The sequence below is a fragment of the Amblyomma americanum genome, chromosome 2 (genome assembly GCF_052857255.1).
Source record: "Amblyomma americanum isolate KBUSLIRL-KWMA chromosome 2, ASM5285725v1, whole genome shotgun sequence".
NCBI lineage: Eukaryota > Metazoa > Arthropoda > Arachnida > Ixodida > Ixodidae > Amblyomma > Amblyomma americanum.
This window is the reverse complement of record NC_135498.1, coordinates 17628782-17647623: the sequence shown is the minus strand read 5'-3', so window position 1 is coordinate 17647623 and position 18842 is coordinate 17628782. Positions and strand designations below refer to the sequence as shown.

The following is an 18842-nucleotide window of genomic DNA, read 5'->3' as shown; positions in this document are numbered from 1 at the left end:
GATTTCGCAGAGAGGCACGCGGCAGCAGTCCTTTTATGTGTCTGGATTCGCGTACTGCGTGAATGTTAGCGAGATGAAGGTGAGTTTCTTCTAAAATTTTTGAAGAAATAAACTTTTGTTGCATGAAATATCAGTCTTAATGCTGCCACAGAAGTGCTGTAGTTTCAACAGTAAGGATTTTTACGTGCATTTTACTCTTACGAGCAATGATTCTTCGGATTGCCGGACGGGCCTGTTCGAACGGTGTGCTTGTCGACACACTGAACTGGCCTGCTATTTTCTAATATTCAGTGCAAAAGAAAAATTTTGCTGTTGAAACTGAATTTTATGCCTGCCAGCTGATTTGAATTTAATGTTGGTGTTTGTCAGCGCCTGAGTATTGTCTTTGGTTTATAGCTTGTCTTGACTCTACCGATGCGGTCTTGTCATTTATAATAGGGTTCCAGATTTGTTGACAGTGCAGTAATCTTTTTTTTTCTTTTTTCGTTGTTGTCTAGCTGAACATCTCCTATCCAGCCACCGGCTGCCAGAAGCTTATCGAAGTTGACGATGAAAAGAAAGTACGCATCTTCTACGAGAAGCGTATGGGCCAGGAAGTCGAGGCCGACTCCCTCGGCGATGAATGGAAGGTGAGTGGTGGTCGTGCACGTGAAAACGCTACAGTTTCCGAAAGCGCCAATAGTATGCATTGAAGGTCAAGTCGGCCAGGCTACTGCAAACGAATGTGGGGGTAGTTTTCGAGCTGTGTGCGCTTCGTGACGTTGACGTTTGCAGGAAGGCCTTGGTTTGCCTTAAATTTCCGTCTTGTCGTGAGCGTAATGGAGCAGCACCGCTGCATCTGTTCATTCTTCAGTAATCTTGGTCGGTATTGGTTTCCACTGGAACATCTAACCCAGCAGCTGTCGGTAAAAGGCTGGTGCCAGATTGTTTTAATGGGCTCATTACTACAGTTCTGATACCTTTTCATGTAGTGCCATCAGAGCGGCTGATTAGTTACTGTTATTAGTTCATTGTACAAAGACAGAAATGTTAGTACACCAAGGTACACCCTTGCCACGTATGGGAGGAAAGTATGCTCCTTGTTTTAGTTTGGGTAGCTTCTCTTAAGTTGAATGGTTATGATAGACCTTTTCAAGCTCGATGTAGAAGTCGCAGTAAATATTGCTCATTAGTGCAGGCAGAGTGTTTCGTATGGCTAGCACCTGTAGTCTGCATCACTTGTGTGTGGAGCACTCGAGCAGTGCGTACCAGTAATTAACTGATGGCCATGGTGATGATGGCTATGCCCTTTGTAATGGTCTCCACTGCCTCTTGGCATGGCAGAGCCAGAAGAGAAAAAAGCAGGTGTATACACAAAAGAAAATACACTGAGATACACTGAGTTAGTCCTTCTAGGTGAAACCTTGTCTGTTGAGCCCATTCTCCGTTCATACCCCATTTGCCACTTGAACTCCAGGAGTCTCTTCGCATTTGCCACTGTGAGGCCCCTTGCAGCTTTTTCGAAGCCAAGGGAGGCTGAAACTGTTGGGAACTCAGAGGCAGCTGTTAATGCAGGGCATTTGAAGATCACTTGGCTGGTGTCTCTTCAGCTGCTTCACGGATGGCACAGGGAGTGTTGAGATCGCTAGTAAATTTCGTTCGCTACACCCATGTGCACAACACTCTGTAGCCGGCCTCTGCCAGTAGGCCACTGCCCAGGGAATAGTTGAACAGCAATTCCCTGCAGATGAGTATTTATGGCACTATAGAAGCCTAGATTTAGCCTTGCCTTTGCCCCATTGAGCCACGCCCCTGTCTCTGCATTTTTCACTGGAGCCCGGGTCCAGCAGCCAACTGGAGTGTAGTTTCATGTGGCTTCAATTCCGCACAAGCGTCCCCTGTAGAACTCAGCAGCTGCAGCAAGGTGTTCGTTATTTACAGGGCAGCGCGCTGCTTGGGTGCTCTACACTTAGCAGACGCAGACAGAACGGATGCAGTCAGGATGAAGTTTCATGTGTTGTTAACGGGCTTTCATTGTTTGCAAAAATTGTCTGCTTAAATACTCAGCTCTGAAGGAATGCTAAAATTTCTTGCCATAATGGTGTATTGTAGAATTTACCTTAATGCTAGGCACACAGAAAGAACAGAGTGCATGTGGAAAAAAGGCCCATGGATGACATTAGTGGCAGGGTTGGGTGGGGAGCGACTAGAATAGAATGGGTATGGCTTGTTAGGGATAGGCTAATTGGAGACTAGTGCAAGAGCCCTTGTTGGTACAGTGGACATTGCCTGTCTGTTGGTCACGGCTGTAGCTAGGGGCAAACACTCAGTCGTCATCTTAGTAAGAGTCATGCAAAATGGAAAAACACAAGTGTCATTGCCTTGTAACTTGACTGAAGATTTATTTAGTGCAGCTTGATTGGCTTTCTCACTGTCATCTTGGAAATTTTGTGAGTTCTTTCACAACATGAATCTCTTCTGTATTATCCGTCTCTCGATACAATGTTGAACAGATTGTTGTGTGGCTTCATGAGTGATGTACGCAATTTCATGCAAAACATTGTGCAGGGCTATGTGGTGCGCATCTCTGGGGGCAACGACAAGCAAGGATTCCCCATGAAGCAGGGTGTGCTGACAGCCGGCCGTGTACGCCTGCTGCTGTCTAAGGGCCACTCGTGCTACCGGCCGCGCCGTACCGGCGAGCGCAAGCGCAAGTCGGTGCGTGGTTGCATCGTTGACTCCAACCTCAGTGTTATCAGCTTGGTGGTCAAGAAAAAGGGTGAGCAGGAGATCCCTGGCTTGACTGACACGACGCTGCCCCGCCGCCTCGGACCCAAGAGGGCCAGCAAGATCCGCAAGCTGTACAACCTGTCCAAAGAGGATGATGTGAGGCAGTACGTTGTCCGCCGCCCACTGGCTGTCAAGGAGGGCAAGAAGCCTCGCTCAAAGGCGCCCAAGATTCAGCGACTGATCACACCAGCCATGCTGCAGCACAAGCGTCGCCGCATTGCCCTCAAGAAGAGGCGCACCCAGAAGCGGAAGGAGGAGGCTGCCGACTATGCCCGCCTCCTGGCACAGAGGGCCAAGGAGGCCAAGGAGAAGCGGGCAGACAAGATCCGCCGCCGTCGCTCTGCTTCCCATGGCCAGAGCCAGTCGTCCACCCAGGCCTAGAAGTCCACTAAAATAAACACAAGGTTTTGAATCTGTGGCTCTGGCTGCTTTGCTTAGGAGTGCACAGTGGTCTCGCAAAGGCAGCTATGGTTTTTATTTATTTTAATTATTTGCAGTAGCCATTAACATGCCTTATATATATGCTCATATGCTCTAGATTTACACACTTATGTGGTGCTTTGCTGACATGGCTACAGGTGCAGATGTAGTGGAGACTTGCCTTTCGCAGTTGCTAAACTGTGTGGAAAGGCCTGGTGTTGTAGGTGATATGACAAGGCTTGTTCTTCATTAATGCAGCCCTGGCAAACTGCTATGAGCTTGTGGTGGTGCTGTGGGTCAGTTGAAAAACTTGTCAGAACTGTGTTGTTCATCTTGGAAATGGTATTGCCTAGCCATTTCTTGGAGGCTTAAAGGAACCGTAAATATGTCTTCAGCAGATATCTGCTGTGTGTACAAAGTGTTTACTACAAGAGGCTGGCATTGGTCAAGTGAACTAGTGGCGCCAAAAGCCACTGGGACTTTTTTCTGAAATCCCATCACTGGTGCACAGTGCAGCAAGATGTGTTTCTGTGCGACTGGAGCATCTGTGTGTTACTCGAGTCATGGGCACAGTATGCTTCCTGAATTTTCTGAAGTGTTGTAGAGCATAGCACTGTTTGTACATTGTGTAATCTTTATGTACATTTGAGCCGCTTCCATAGTTCAGGCCACCTTGATGGTTGCACGTTGGGTGGGCCTTAACCTGCTCATTACCTGTAGGGGTTTCAACATCCTGTTGAGCACAGAGGCTAGCAGCTGTTGGAGTAACAAAAAGACGTGTGTTGTATGGAACACTTCACCACTACTCCATATTGATCCTAATGCATTTTGCTGCAAATGGCAATTGTCTCCTGAAATTGCGCCACTGGTGTGCTCAAATATAATTCCAGTATCAGAGCTACTGCTACTAGGTGGAGGTGGCTACTGCATTATTAGCACAGGCATGACTTGGTGGTTTAGTTACTGTGTGACATAAACTGTGACTTACTCTAAAGGATCTTCAGAGTGCATTTAAAAAGAACAAAAATAGCTGCCGTCTTTGAGTGGCTATTGTCACTCTCGCCCGTGCTGTCTGCACTTAGAGCATGCCTGATTACAGCTCTTGCCTTCCATCCTGATTTTCATGGCCTATCATTGCAGATGTGGATCTCCCTCAAACATTGTGCTCCCACTTGCATTCTGCCGAGTTCTGACAGCAGTTTAAGCATTGCGCCATGCATTACCAGAATGGGCTTCCGTGAGGGACAGACTACAGCTGGATGATTTCGAATAAGTGCTGTTTGACCTCTTGCTTTTCATATTTTAATATGCCCTAGCCAGATGGTTGTGGAAAGGAATAGTCATTTTTGTCCTGACAATTTTTGAGGCACAAAATATTCTTGGATAACAATGGTGTGGGCTCCTGCTCTTGTGCACACTTGGCTCTCCTAACGTGTCTTTGAATTTGATTGCGCTGTCGCTTTTTTCGTTCCGCTGTAGCGCGAGCTTCTATAGTCTGATATAGCCTAATTCTGTAGGGAAGTTCCACACATATTTGTGACTGCAGCACAGGATTAGTCCTAGACAAAAAATTAGTTCATTGTTAAACTTTTTCTCGTGATCTTAACAAGAAGCATATACCAAACAAAATCAGGTCAGCATTTTTTATGCCTCTGGCTTGCACGAAAAAGCTCATTTCGTTTGCTGGTATGACTGGTAAGTGAAGTAATGCAAGACCCAGTGGCCCATGGTCCGTTGTTAACTGCTGTTTTTTAAGTATCCTATTGTAGTGGGTGGAACTTCAACTATAATGGGTGCCTCCAGTAATGCATTTGCAGTAAAAATATTTGCAGTGCGCTAGCACTTGCAATGACCATTACCTGCATTTACTCGCCTTGTGTTTGAAGCCTTTTTTTGTGGCAGGCTGCCCACCGGGTCGTGGGCACTATGCTCAGGTATATATATATTGTAAGCATTGTGTGTCGTCTTCCTTTGTTTATATACACCTTGCAACATACTGGATTCTGAGCAAACTGCCCACTGTGACAGGAGGCAGTTCATTTAATGACTGGTCGCAAGAGGTTGCTTGGGAAGAAAAACGTGGTTCTAGCAAGCCCCATTGATGGCAGGCGTGGCACATCGCTTAACCACTGCACCATTTTGCCAGAAGTGGTATGAGGGTTCCCAGGGATCTATGAATGTGAAGTAGAGAATGACCAATTTTGCATACACCCCAGGTGGTTGAAATTTCCAGAGCCCTTCATAACAGCGTGCCTACGCGACGTTAAACTACCATAAATCCATAAACCATAATTCTGCATATATGGCCTTTAATCCAATGTCGCTATCCGAACACTGGAACCGAAGTGAGAACCAGTGCCAGTGCACCTATTTCACATTTGGCCTACCTACGCAAATCAACAGGGCATGCCTGAAAATTTTTAGAGGACATTTATAGTTACTGTAGAGTGCATCCAGTTATTTTTGCTGGTTTCAAATTTTTATTGCTCTTTAAAAATTGGCGAATATGGAGCCGATGAAGTTTCTCTGGCGACTTTGAAGGCTCACAAAAGAAAGTGGAATCGTAACTAGTTTAAGCATTATATGCAATATCTAAGCGATAGGCCTATTCGATTTCGCTGCCCTAATTCCGTGAAATTCTGCCAGCGAGCAGCGTCAATTCAGGCAGTTCAAGTGCAGCTTGCAACTGGCTGCTTCCAAAAATTGTCGAGTGCATGTGTAGTCGTCTGCTAGCCCTGTCGTTGCCATCAAATTACAGTGATTACAGCCAGCTGCGTGCCGCCGACATCACCGCGGCAGCCAGCATCTTGACCTTTGTGAATTTTCAAGCAGCAAATTGCAGTAAAGTGTTGCCATGAACCAGCCCCAGGAAATTGTTTCACTGGAAAAAACAAAAATTGTCTTACACACGTTTTACGAATATGCGCTGAAATGCTGGTCGTGGGGCCCGACCGCTCAGGTTTATAGTTCTGACGCCCCGAAGTTACACACCTCCTCATTTCAAGAAAGAAACTACCCATCGACTTTGCCTTGATTACTCAGTGCAAGCCCACTACCCTCTATCGTGTTCATCAACACCTACGCATCCCCCCTTTACGCAAGAAAGAACATGCAGTTTTTTCACCACCTACAACAACGTCAAAAATGGGCGGGAGCCCCTCAAAAACGTCATTCCAGTGCCAAGGACGTGACGTGTTCCATGTCGATGCGGCTGAATATCCCTCCGGCCTCTACCATGCCCTTTCAGCCGTTGATTCTAGCAGCCGCCGAACAACGGCTGGCACCGTACACACCTCGCTCTTGCGCTGACCACTCCAGAGAGAGAGAGAGAGAGAGAAACCACTTATTGCCAAAAATTTGTAGATCGTGTGCGACTGCACCTCACTGTGACCCCCCACGGACGGGTGACCTCCAAGACCCAGTTAACGAGAGTTTCCCGTGTTGTCTTCTCCCGCTTCAGCCGTAGTTGATTCCAGCTCTCTTCGAAGGGAGCTGGCATGCAGGAGCATACGAGGTGGAGGCTTGACCTCACATCCCCATATGTGATCTTGGGTTGCCAATTCCTGGCAATTCAGCCATTGGGGGGGGGGGGGGGGGGGGGTGACCTGTGCTTTGATAAGGACCGCATGCGGAGGCTTGGAGTCACGATTTTCGCCTTCGACATTGCGAATTCTGTGTCTGCGACTGGGGAGGGCCGTCGGTCTAGTCGCGGACAGCTTGCGATCGAGTTCCGCGCATGGCGGTCCCCTGCTGCTCCGCCCTTGTAAAACGACGCGCTTAACGAAACCATGCGGGCACGCAGAACGCACAGCCGCGAAGCACCCCAAAACATGCCGAAACTCGGGTGGCCGCCTGTTGCACCAGGTTTTCTTTGACTTCCAACATTCAGGTTGTCTTTTTCCCGTCTTCCTCGAGTGATAAAAGTGCACTGGTAGTTTCAAAACAAAACTTAGATACTTCAATATTGATAGAACACGTAACCTTCGTGCACGTTTGTCAGCCTCGGAGACAGTTGGCTTTTCTCCTGTTTCACCATCACGCTTATACTTGCGAGATCGGCCTCCTCAGTGTTTTTTTAAGCTGAGTGCGAAAAAGTTATTTGAGAAAAGTAAAATTCTCTTCTTAGCTGCACCGTTGCCGGTGCTCATAGGATGCTCCTAGTTGTTTATTTTTTGCCCACTTTGTTGGAATTAAGGCGCGAACTAATTTCACGGACACACGTGCAAGCAGTCAGGAGACGTAGCTTTCTCTGCTAAAGTGGCTCTACATTACATAAATATAGCCTGTTGAACTGACAACTTGCTCTCATAGTATAGTGCGGTGTGTGAAAAGCTCTCCTCTCGTCAGGGTTTTGGGAAAACCTGGGTAGTGTCGATCGAAACGTACCACTTTGGGTGAGCCCTGTCACTAAGGCAGGTCCGGACGTCGCGGCTATCGAATCACTCAGGCCGCTTCGCTTCCACGCGAGTAGGCGCCGTATTCGTTCTTGATAGACTGTATTCTCTCTCGATATGGAGTGTTGCCGCGACAAGTTGTGAGCGCAACGCGCCAAGTTAGAACTTGAGAGACAGTTACTACATTTGGCTATTTCACAAGGGGCTCTATTTGAGCAGGTATATGTACAGGCATCTTCACGTTTTCTGCCGTTCAGGACGAAGGACACATTGTCAAAGTCAGTACGCACGCGTATAGCTTGTTAACTAAATCGCCTGTCTTCAGAGCATTTCTGCTCTTGCTAGCAGTCGTCGGCAAACGACCACACTTGAAATAAAGCTGTTTATCACCGCGGTGCAAAGCAACACGTTCGGTCCGTCCTCGTCAAAAACCGTCCTGCTGCATGTCGACGAACTTTGCAAAACGGTCATTTCGGCACGGCTGTCTTCAGACGTCGGTCCATGGGTAATCCTTTTTCATCCGGCGAGCCACTTGGGAGAACTTTACGTCGATGGGGTCGGTCTGATCGTAGAGCGACGGAGCCTGGAGGAAAATCCCTGCTGTGCCAACGACGCAGGCTATCGTGAAGAGCCAGAGAAAGAGGCGATCCAGAACCATGGCAACATATTTCCAGTCCTCGCGGATCTGCGTTGAGGGATGAAAGGGTTGCATTAGAGTCCAGCACGAGCATCTGCTTCAACGGAAAGTCATCACATAGAGACAAAATCGTAAAGGCAGAATAATAACACTTTTTGGCACAAAGGTAAATGACACCACTGAGATGGCTGTATCAGTGCGTTGCTTTAAAGATCTTGTTCACATGTGGAGAAGCACACTGGGGATCTGTCCTTTGTCAGTTAAAAGATAAGTACGCACATTTGGCTGCGCACGTAAGTAAGTGTAGAGGATGCGTGGCTCGTTTGGCTGAGACTAGGATTCTAGGCAAAAATGCCGACAGGACTGTGCGTGTTAGCCTGGAAGCTTACTATATTCAGAGATATGGCGACACTTGCATAAGCACTACTTCATTATCACTTTTTGCAGCAGAGGTAGACTTTTTAGAAGCAGCCAACGTTTGATTTTTTCATGTCTTGATGCTTGCTTGGGCTTGCTGCTACCTTTCTAGATTGTTCGCTCTCCTCCTTTTCACCTCTGTTGCTCACCTTAAGGCGTGCCATCCTTCAATACAATTCAGTTGTCAGTCAGCGCTTGTGTCTTGTCCTTTCTTCTTGTGCAGTTGCATGTTTTTGCGCTGCACCTTTTCCTTGGTTCAAAATGCACCAACTAGCCCAAAAAGTAGTTTTACTGAAGTTTTACTGTCCTTCGACCGCTTTAATACGCATCGCGCCTTACATATTTGATCTTCTTGACATTCGTTTTCCGAATTATCTTCCGTCTTTCCATGTTGCCGATTAGTTCGCTTATCGTGTATGAAAGTTCGGCAAAATGCCGGATGCATGCAACGACAACATCAGACAGAAAGACGTTGGGCTGCAGTGAAGGCCACCCACACTCTCGAAGTCGTCGTTGTTGTCAATGTGCTGAGCGATGAACATGGCGTTGTGGATGGCGCGCTCAAGGTCCCCGGGCGGCTGGTCTCCCACGGGGTCGGCCTGGTGCAGCCCCTGGGGCCGCGCCAGCAGCAGCGGCTCCGGCAGGATCATCGAGTCGTCCACGTGCAGCGCGCCGTGAGCGTTGCCCTGGTGCGGGGCCTTGGCCGCCGATCCCTCGTCAATCTGCGAGACCGACACTCGTCCGTATCTCACTGCTCTGCAACGTAAGGATTCCATGACCATGCGTGGCATAGAAAGGGTAGAATGTTAAAGGGAGTAGGAAAGTCCAAAGGTAACGTACGACATACTAAGCAAGATACAAAGTTAATTATCATCATCATAAACCGTACTACGCCCTCTGCAGGACACATGCAGGCCTCTCCTATTAATCCTGTCCTGTGCCAGCGGCGGCCACCCTATCCCCGCAAACTTCTTAATCGCATCCGCTTTAGCTACGAACGTCGTAGCGGTCTTTGGTGAGTATGGATGTACGGAATAGATGGATGGATGAATACGGCTGAACCCTTTAAATCGGGCGGTGGCTGAAGCCACCTAGCCATGACTTATGAAATTTTACTTCTCTTGATTTTAGCCACCAATCAGATAACCTTCGCTTGGTTACTTCTACACGCCTAAAATCTATTTCCCCTTCACTGTCCTTAAACCCCAATGCCTTGGATAAATCAGCCCCGCTGCTTTCAACTGTAGTAAATAGAGAGTTTTAGCACCACCTTGCGGAAAACCCGGTAACTACGCTAACTGCTACCGTACGGAAAATATGACAAAGCAAGCCTCGCAACGGTAGCAACGGCAATGCATTGCCATATTTGCCGTACAGCTGTCCGGCTATAGTATACGCTAAAATGGTCTAAAGACAAGCCCCTCACGATTGACGTCGCGCGGACAACATGACGTCGCTTCGCGCGAGAGACCGGCACCGAATATCACCGCGAGACCTCGGGAATGGGAATTTTGAAAAATTATTAGTAAATTATCGACTCGCTTTTGAGGACTTGTACGCGGCATGAACGTTCGATGGCCATTACTCCACACAATTCACGGATTTCATGGCCACTTTCAAAACCGCCTGATGGGCTCTTTAAGTACTTTTCTTGATTAACATCCTCTGCACATCTTTCCGTTCAATGCAGCCGGTTAGTTCAGATGACAGACGCATCGAAAGTCAGTTACCCTGCAGACAACAGATTTTTTCGTTTTACTACTGCCACACGTATGTGAATCGTGGACGGCATTAACAGGTCCAGCGGCACTGACGTCACGCTCTCAGTCACTTTTTCTCGAAATGCCTCGTCGAAGCTTGACTGAAGATAAGCTTGCATTAAGCTTTGAGAGTGTCAATGGGCCACAACTAGTTTATCGAATATAACAACGAAACGACCAGCAGGTGAAGCTATAAGTAAAAGTCAAACCGCACAGATCCAGATCGGCCTTGCTTTGAGCGAGACACAGAAATGATCACTCACAACGACTTCTCTTTCAAGGATATAAAACCACTATAATACATGCTTTGCGTTCTTTGAGTACCTGTTGGAGATATCTTTTCAGAATTCTTTTTTTCTAGAGCATCCCCTGCTGAAAGGATATGCCAATGAGTTTTCAACAAAGCTCTCAAATTCACCCACATATCACCGGATAGTATTGAGAAAAAAATGTGCACCGCAGGAACGACACTTTTTGCTTTGCATCATTTGAATAACCCTGGAAAGAATATCTTCGAAATTTTCTTTTATATTTAGAGCGTTAAATGCTTAAACGATGCATATAAAGATTTTAGCAAACTTTCGTACTGCCTCATGTGTTGTCCGTAGCAGGTAGCCAGATAATATAAAGAAAGAAAAAAGTTTTAACGTCGTTAAACAGAGTATGGCGAGCGAAAGCGCTTGGTTTCGAATTAGCTTGACTCTTGCCTGGACATTGCCTTACATTGTCCTCAAAGGCAATTTCTTTTAAACTTTCGCACCACGTGACCTTCCCCTAGCCACACCGTATCCAAGTCATTTCATCTCATAGGTCAAAGGTCGAGGTTCAAGAGACCCATCGGCTTTTTCAGGATTGCTAGTGAAATATATCGTGCTTTTGCACTAAACAAATGTACTGCTGGTAGCACCACCAGCCGACTAGCTCTTTTGACTTATGATTTCAATATCGCGTCTCTACCGACTGAGCCAGGAGCGTATCAGCGCCATTGAGCACCGAGCTGAGGGGACGGCTTGGTATATGTCGGAAGCTGGACAAAATGTAGAGGAATGTATGCACTTCTGTCTTCTTCGTCGGGTGCATCCCCACAGGGATGCGACGGAGATGTTTACTTGGCGGCCCCTTTCGAGGGATCGCTGGACTGCGATGTATGGTGGCGGCGCTCACCTCGATGCGGTATTGCGGCGGCCGCATGAGCAGCAGTCGCGGCATAAGGTGCACGAAGAGACGGCGCACCCAGGGCGCCATGCGGTGCGTCGAGGGTGAACGGAAGTGCACGTTGAGCACGGCGATGGTCACCAGCACCGACACTGTGACCAGGATCATGGTGAAGACCAGGTACTTGCCCAGAAGGGGCATGGCCAGAGACGTGGGCGGGATGATCTCGGCCAGCACCAGGAAGAAGAATGTCAGCGACAGCATGATGGAGATAGACAACGACACCTGCGCAAAAGCGAAGACGCGACGGCAAAGGACACTTTCTCAGGCGGCTTAAGCTTATCGGTCGTGCCTGCTGAAATAAGGCATTGACCTCTAGATCGGTCTCCACATCTAGAATAGTCTCTGAACTGGACTTTGAACTGGAAATATTGAATTTACTTACACTAAGACCTTCCATGAGAAGAAAGTCCATCTGCAATTCCACATCACTCGATGGTTCCGAAATTCACGAGTAAAGCTATAATAGCATAGTTTCCTTTTAATGGCTCTTAGTACTGCTGTGTTGATATACTAGCAGTGCCTACACATCAGAGCTCTGAAATCTTGCCTGTAAAGCGCCGGTGCAAAGGACAAAATTGGTGCCTAAAACTACATCGCGCTCGAAGTCGTCCTGTCATTTATGGTTTCTTATTGGTGAACTACAGTTTTGAAGTATAACGAGTTAAAGAAAGTTGTAATTTTTGCATTGGAAGCCAGAACAGAACATTTCACCAGTTTCTTCATTCTTTCTTCTGCATTCTTCACTTTCATGTTCCTTCATGGGCCAAAGTCTTGTGTTTTGCATCGATTTTGGGCATTTAGAACACGCAGTATAAGCGCGTGGACATATCTCTGCTAGACCTTCGCCCCGAGATCGTTTTAAGCTGCATGCTGCGTATGCGAAAGAGGGAGACCTTTTCTCCAGAGTCGGATGGCAGGTAGAAGACGAGGACGGATAGGCAGGAGATGCCGACGCAGGGGATGATGAGGTTGACGGTGTAGAAGAGAGTCTTGCGGCGCAGAGTGATGTTGAAGGTGATGTCCGGGTAGGGCTGTTCGCAGCACGAGTAGAACTTCTCACGCCTCATGGCCGGCACGGCCATGATGTCCCACTCGACGCTCAGGTAGAACTCGGTCAGGTCGATGCCGACCGGCACAATGTTCGTGTCCGGAATTTCGCTCACGTGCTTCAGGTCCACCTGCGGGACAAACAAGTGCTGTTCGCTTCGGCTTCAAAAGCAGCTTTGGTAGGACACTCAGTTTTGTAGCGATAGCTACACTACGCCACCTATTCGAGCCTTCAGCGTGGCCGCGGTTGGTCACGTGGTGCGGCTCGAGCAGCTGCTGCTGCGGGCGGCGCAACGCGCCGGCGAAACCGAGCTGCAACAGCTGTGCGCATGCGCCGTGTCAAGTGGGACGAAGATGAAGAAGGAACGCCCAGCGAAACGGAGCTGCGAAAGACAGACTTTGCAATTCGACTGGGCGAGTTCCACTCGGCCATCAGATGCAGCTATCGCGTCACTCCAGGTTTAACCAGAGCTTAAACCACAGCCATTTTTTTTTAGTGTAGTAGCTTACGCGATGTGTTCATTTTTCGAAGACGTTACCGTGATGCCGTATGCATTCGGCTTCAAGCGCGAAGTTTCTAGTGTACGTTTATAGCCGTACCTGGAATCCGTCGTAGGTCCAGGATCCGAACTTCATGAAGCAGTCTTGCTTGTCAAACGGGAAGTACTGCACATCGATCTGGCAGAAGCTCTTGTAAATGGCCGGCGGGTTCCAGACTACACGGCCGTCCTCGTGGATTATAGCTTTGGTCATGATGGTCACCTCGTAGTTGCCATCCGCACTGCACACACGAGCAAAGGTTGAATTGCTAGCAGCCACCACAGCGACATCACTACGCGTATCCATGGCATTATTATACTTGAAGACTGGCTGCCAAATTAAACTTTCGGTAACTACAAGAAGAAGAAATGGACTTCGATGGGGCTTGTATAATGTGCAGAGGTATTCTATGGCCTGTTAAGGCAGCGGACTGGATCCCAAATGGGTGGGCGACATATAGCTATGGGTGGCAGAGCGTCAGGTTGAGAGATGAGTTTAGGAAATCTGCTGGGATATATATCTATGGCAGTCGCGGCTGGAACCGAGCTCGGCTAATTGAAAATGAATGATTACATTGAAGGAGTGAATATGTATTTTTCAAGCTCGAGTCTTTGCAAACCCAACCTTGAAACTGCAACCGTCGGTAATGCCTAGGTGTTATATTCAGTAAATCGAATTCCAGTTTTTATCTCTGTCTAAGGTAGGCTGTTCAAATAAGGATTACCTGTTAGCTTCTTAAGACGTCACGTCTATTCTCTGAAGAGAAGGTGTGTCTAAATGTTTTATGTGTTATTTTATAAACTTACGTACTTTATTTCGCGCCACCATGCGGCCAGTTTCTGATCATGACGCATCGTCGCAGGGTTGGTGCACAGTAGCAGGAAACAAGTTCGGATTCCTTTAGCCCAATAAACGCTTGCGACAGCAACAAAGTGATTAATACTCTAAAGCATGCATGAATGGATTTCAGCCAATGCATAGCTGTGTAGAAGAGGGAAGTGTTAGCTATACTCCAGGCTATAATAGTTGCTCACCAGGAGCACAAAGTCAAAGATGGGCCCAGTCTTCACGAAGTGCGACTCACTTGTTGTAGAGTACAATGTCCGGCAGCCAAATCTGCTCGGCAGGCACGTAGAGTTCGGTGACACCTCCGTACTCCTGAGGATCCCATTTGAGCTTATGGTCGGACCATTCCTGCCGAGAAAGAGTGAATGGCCAAGACGAGAACAAAGCGATATATTTAAGTTTCAAAACGGCTACTTTCTCATCTCTTGTTCGGGACTGCCCCAAATCCTGACCAATTCCTAGCCATTTCCACACAGGACGACAACGAACAAACAAGACTGGGTGGCGCGGTTACTTTTATTGCCACACCTCAATTTAGTGTGCGAATTACCGTGTACAACCTTTGTCAGAAGTTGAGAGTCCAAGGGACTTGCTGACTTTGCTTCCAAGTCGTAAAGTGGGGCTCTTGTACTATTCTTGGAAGTCTTAAACTTCGGAGGGGCGAGGTCAATAGTTCCTCCCATCTTCAACAGGTTTTTAACGACAGTGATGCAGAACCCGCCACACAGCATGACCGGGAGAGAAACCCATTGGGCTCTTAATTTTTCATAAAAAGTGCACACGTAACCTTCCCGTTTACCCACGCCCGTGGTTCGTGGTTCAGTCTTTTTACGAGGTGTTTGGTTGGGAAACCTAGTATGAACTGTTAATTTCGTGCAGCAATTGTGCACGTTGTTCTAACATCGGTGAGCAAACCATATGACCAGAAGCGATGCATTCCACTTACATATCAACTGACTGTACGACTTTGTTTTCTTTTCAGTAATGCTATACTGTTAACCGTCCTGTTTGAAAAGGGACGCAGTACTGGGCCTGCCAAACGCAGAGTCCACTGTGCATGCTTAAAGTTGATAAATAGACGAATGTGTCCCCGTGATATAATCCTGTACAGCGATACAGTCATTGCAGCGTGTGAGGCGTTAGTTTTATGTCTCAAGATGTGTGAAACAGCGCTGTAAGCATAAAGAACATTAACCGGAGCACTGTCAACAAGCACCTAGCTCGCTGCCTCATAGAAATCTATCTCTTTTCTTTTACTCTTTATCAATGCAAAAAGTTTTTGTCGAGGAGATTGAATTCGACTCTCACCTTTAAGGAAGACTGGGGCAAAACAAAACATTTTGTTACTTTGTGCCTTCTAACTTTTACACGCGCCAGCATATTAATAGGATATTGGGCTGGCATGACTCGCCACATGCCCCGTGTAACTAAACTGAAAGCAGAGAAAAATATTTGCGGAGAGAGCCTAGCTGGATGAGAAAGCAGTAAAAAAAAAGAGGGAAATTGTGCATGCCACATTTCTCAGAACTGTGCAGCTCAATCGACCAATCGGATTATCGTGTTTAGCTGTTAGAAATAGCTGATCTTATGTCTTACAATGTTTAAGAAAGGTTCTTTGTGCACCATCTTGTGAATGAATTAGTTGCGCGACATTGCGGTGTTCCGCAGGGCCTAAAGTACAGATAACAGTTTTATTGCTTGCTCCAAAAGCCTGGCCGTGTGTTATCGCTCTTGGGATGGTCAGAACTTTCAAACGACGACATTGATAGCCGAGTGGCAGGAATAAAACATGAAGAAAGTTCTGGAAAACATCCAGCAGCGCCGATGTCGCCAAGCGTTTTGCTTTCTCTAAAGGCGCCCACCACAAAACAGTCAGCAATGCGATAGAATGCGAGAGGGAGAACATGCACAAACTTTCTTTAGAGCATAAGTCCCGCACTCTGTCCAGCGAGCAAGGACGACTACTTTAGCGCATTGAGAATGGATTAAGCTCTCTTCAGTGTGACCTAAAATCACGTCCATACTCCTGTCTTCACGTATAGTGCGAATGTAACGAAATCAGATGCCCGTTCGATAGGAAGACGGGAAATAAAAATAACCGTGACACTGAAACAAAAACGTTGCTAAGAAGCAAAAAAAATTGAAAAAAAAGAATCACGTTTCCAGTAAACTAGAAAAGCCTGGCTGTAAAGGTGTAACGGTGGGTCATAAAACAGAACAGTTCTGAGTTCTGTGAGTATCCAGTGGTTGCCACGCTGATAGGCTCACAAAGATTGTTATACTTCTTGTGAAATGACTAAAATACTGCGTAATGTCTCGATTTTCGAGGCTGCACCTCGTTCTGCGCCACGGGGTGAGGCAAAACGTGGCATTTTGCAGTTTTAATGTAAAATTTTAAGAATTTCCCTTTCAGCTGGTCTGTTCATGTTTAGTGAACGTGATGCCAGCCAGTAGCAAATAATTCGGCTGTATTTGTTTGCTGCTACCTGTTAATAATAATAATAATAATAATAATAATAATAATAATAATAATAATAATAATAATAATAATAATAATAATAATAATAATAATAATAATAATAATAATAATAATAATAATAATAATAATAAGGCGATGATTTGTAAATTTGTGTCGGCTTTGGTCCCACTGTCCCCTACACCACTAATAGATAGAAAAGAGCTTATCGCGGTAAGCTGTAACTTCATGAATGCACAGTTAGTATTTAGAGCGCATGACGAGGGGATAATGTGGTATGCTTACTTACTTGATTTACCCAGACATTGGTAGTCATAATCTGATTCTTCAGGTTCTAGAAAGACGAAGAGAAAAGACAGAAGCAGACAATAAATTTGGCGTATTCAGACCAAGACACAAAAGGTGCACCAAGTGTATAAATTTCGCCCTCTTTCTCTCTATTTCTTTCTTTCATTGTTTCTCAATCCATCAGGTCAGTAACTTTTTTGTGGCAGAATTTGGGAGCACTGTGCTCACCAACACTACGGGAAAGTTCAGCGCACAGAATTTGAATGAGGTTCTGTGCACTGTGGCGGTGGAATTCACCTAGAAGACATTTTTTTTCATGGAGAGATCTTCGCCTGTTCTTTCAAATTACTATTCTATCTCCACGTTCACGCGGTAGGATAGCTCGTACGCCCTCGCGAGTGACATGTTTGAGGTAAAACACGCTCAGTAAGCGCGTTTTTGAAGCTTGACGGCAATTATTTGTGTCACTTAAGCTGTGGCTTTGATAAAAATGAATTCAAATTACACTGTTTGGATCCGCCGGTGTGGAAATCATTCGATCGCAGTTTTTTTTCCTTTCCCAGTCTCTTGGCTTGAGGCCATATTGGAAGCACGTTGTAACACGTAAATATAGACGCCCACCATCTTAACGCTTATAATCGGCTTTGTGCATTGGTTTGTGAGCGGTGTGCTCTGAAGAGACTACAGACATCGTTGAGACATAACAACGACAATAACAACAGCAGAGAAACGCAGTACACTCGCTTCCTTCTTGAGACATGCCACAGTGACTACATGTGACAGAGTGTTTTAAATCGAAAAATTATTATGTGAGTAACGGATGTATTGATAAGCTGTCGTAGCCGAAGGGCGTGGCATAACAGGCGCATATGAAGTAGTACCATTCCACCGCTCCTAGACGGTTTCGCTCACGCCTTGAATTTTTAGTGATTATTCCGCAACACGGCGTACCGCCGCGTATTCTCCCTAGAAGCGACCAGCCGGTAAGATTTAGGTCTCAGCTCGGCGTCTGGACTGCTGCAGGCAGCAACTTAGGAGATTTTCCTACTATTATTAGCCTGACCCGCAATGAGCGAGTCAATGAAGCAGACAATTTTTAATTATGGGGAGTACTGATATAAGAAGGAACAGCTCTGTCGGAATAGGCACAGCGTAGCCTCACGCCGGGACGAAGGAAATGGCCGGGAAGGCATCGATGTCCGCAGACAAGTTGTCGAAACACAAAGCGTGGGGTCACAGTGTCTCGGGAATCCCGTGGTCAGAGAGCACAAGGGCCTCTGGAGGACCGGAGACACGCAGGTCGCCGTGTGTATACACAGGAAAGCCGGAACGCAACGTACCACATCGATGAGCTGCGAGAGCTTGAGCCCCATGCGGACGGTGAGCCGGTCCGAGTTGTTGCTCACGGGCCGGATGAGTCGGTTGTAGCTGCTCATGAGGTCGTCGTAGAGTCGCTTGGCGTCCGGGTTCCCCAGGCAGCTGCGGGGCGCGCACAGCGCGAGCAGAGCCGCGATCAGCAGCTCCGCCGGCGCCGCCATGGATGGCCGGGCGTTGCGGCGCCGCCGTGGGCCGCCGCCGGAGGGGAACGCCATCGCGTCCTCTGCCTCCTCCATCCCTCAGGTCCTCCTCCTCCTCCTCTTCCGGAGCATCGATCCGCTTCCTCCCGCTGCTCCGCAGTGTGAGGGGTGCTTGCACCGGACACGACGAAGAGGTGCAGAGAGTAATGCGGACGGTGGCATGCTCGCATGTAACGCAGCGGAAGGAACCAAGGGACGGATACTTGGATGACCATTGGAGTGGCAAGAGCTTCAGTGTGGGATGCGGCAAACCACCTGGGCCTGGTAGAAGTGAAGCAAGCAGGAATTTTGAAGCAAACAGGTGCGCAGAAACAGAGAAAATCGAATAAACAATGATGTTGGTGCCAGGAGACAAGACACAAATACGTCTGTGCGACCTGTACATTTTCCAGATCTGCTACTATGGCTATGTTTTTGTGATGTTACCCGGGATGCTTCCATACTCCAAGCTTG

General features: G+C 47.3%; 2 protein-coding genes across 2 annotated transcripts; one reads left to right on the top strand and one right to left on the bottom strand.

Moving 5' to 3' along the window:
• Positions 1-10: 10 nt before the first annotated feature.
• RpS6 (ribosomal protein S6) lies at positions 11-3181 on the top strand. The gene is made up of 3 exons (XM_077653353.1): positions 11-79; positions 498-629; positions 2548-3181. Exons 1-3 carry the CDS (start codon positions 74-76, stop codon positions 3148-3150), a joined length of 741 nt encoding a protein of 246 aa, XP_077509479.1. The 5' UTR covers positions 11-73; the 3' UTR covers positions 3151-3181.
• A 2473-nt stretch (positions 3182-5654) lies between these two features.
• LOC144120703 (acetylcholine receptor subunit alpha-like 1) lies at positions 5655-18520 on the bottom strand. The gene is made up of 8 exons (XM_077653352.1): positions 18153-18520; positions 16814-16858; positions 14287-14396; positions 13263-13443; positions 12509-12793; positions 11562-11837; positions 9135-9359; positions 5655-8268 (listed from the first exon to the last, which is right to left on the bottom strand). Exons 1-8 carry the CDS (start codon positions 18423-18425, stop codon positions 8071-8073), a joined length of 1593 nt encoding a protein of 530 aa, XP_077509478.1. The 5' UTR covers positions 18426-18520; the 3' UTR covers positions 5655-8070.
• Positions 18521-18842: the final 322 nt, after the last annotated feature.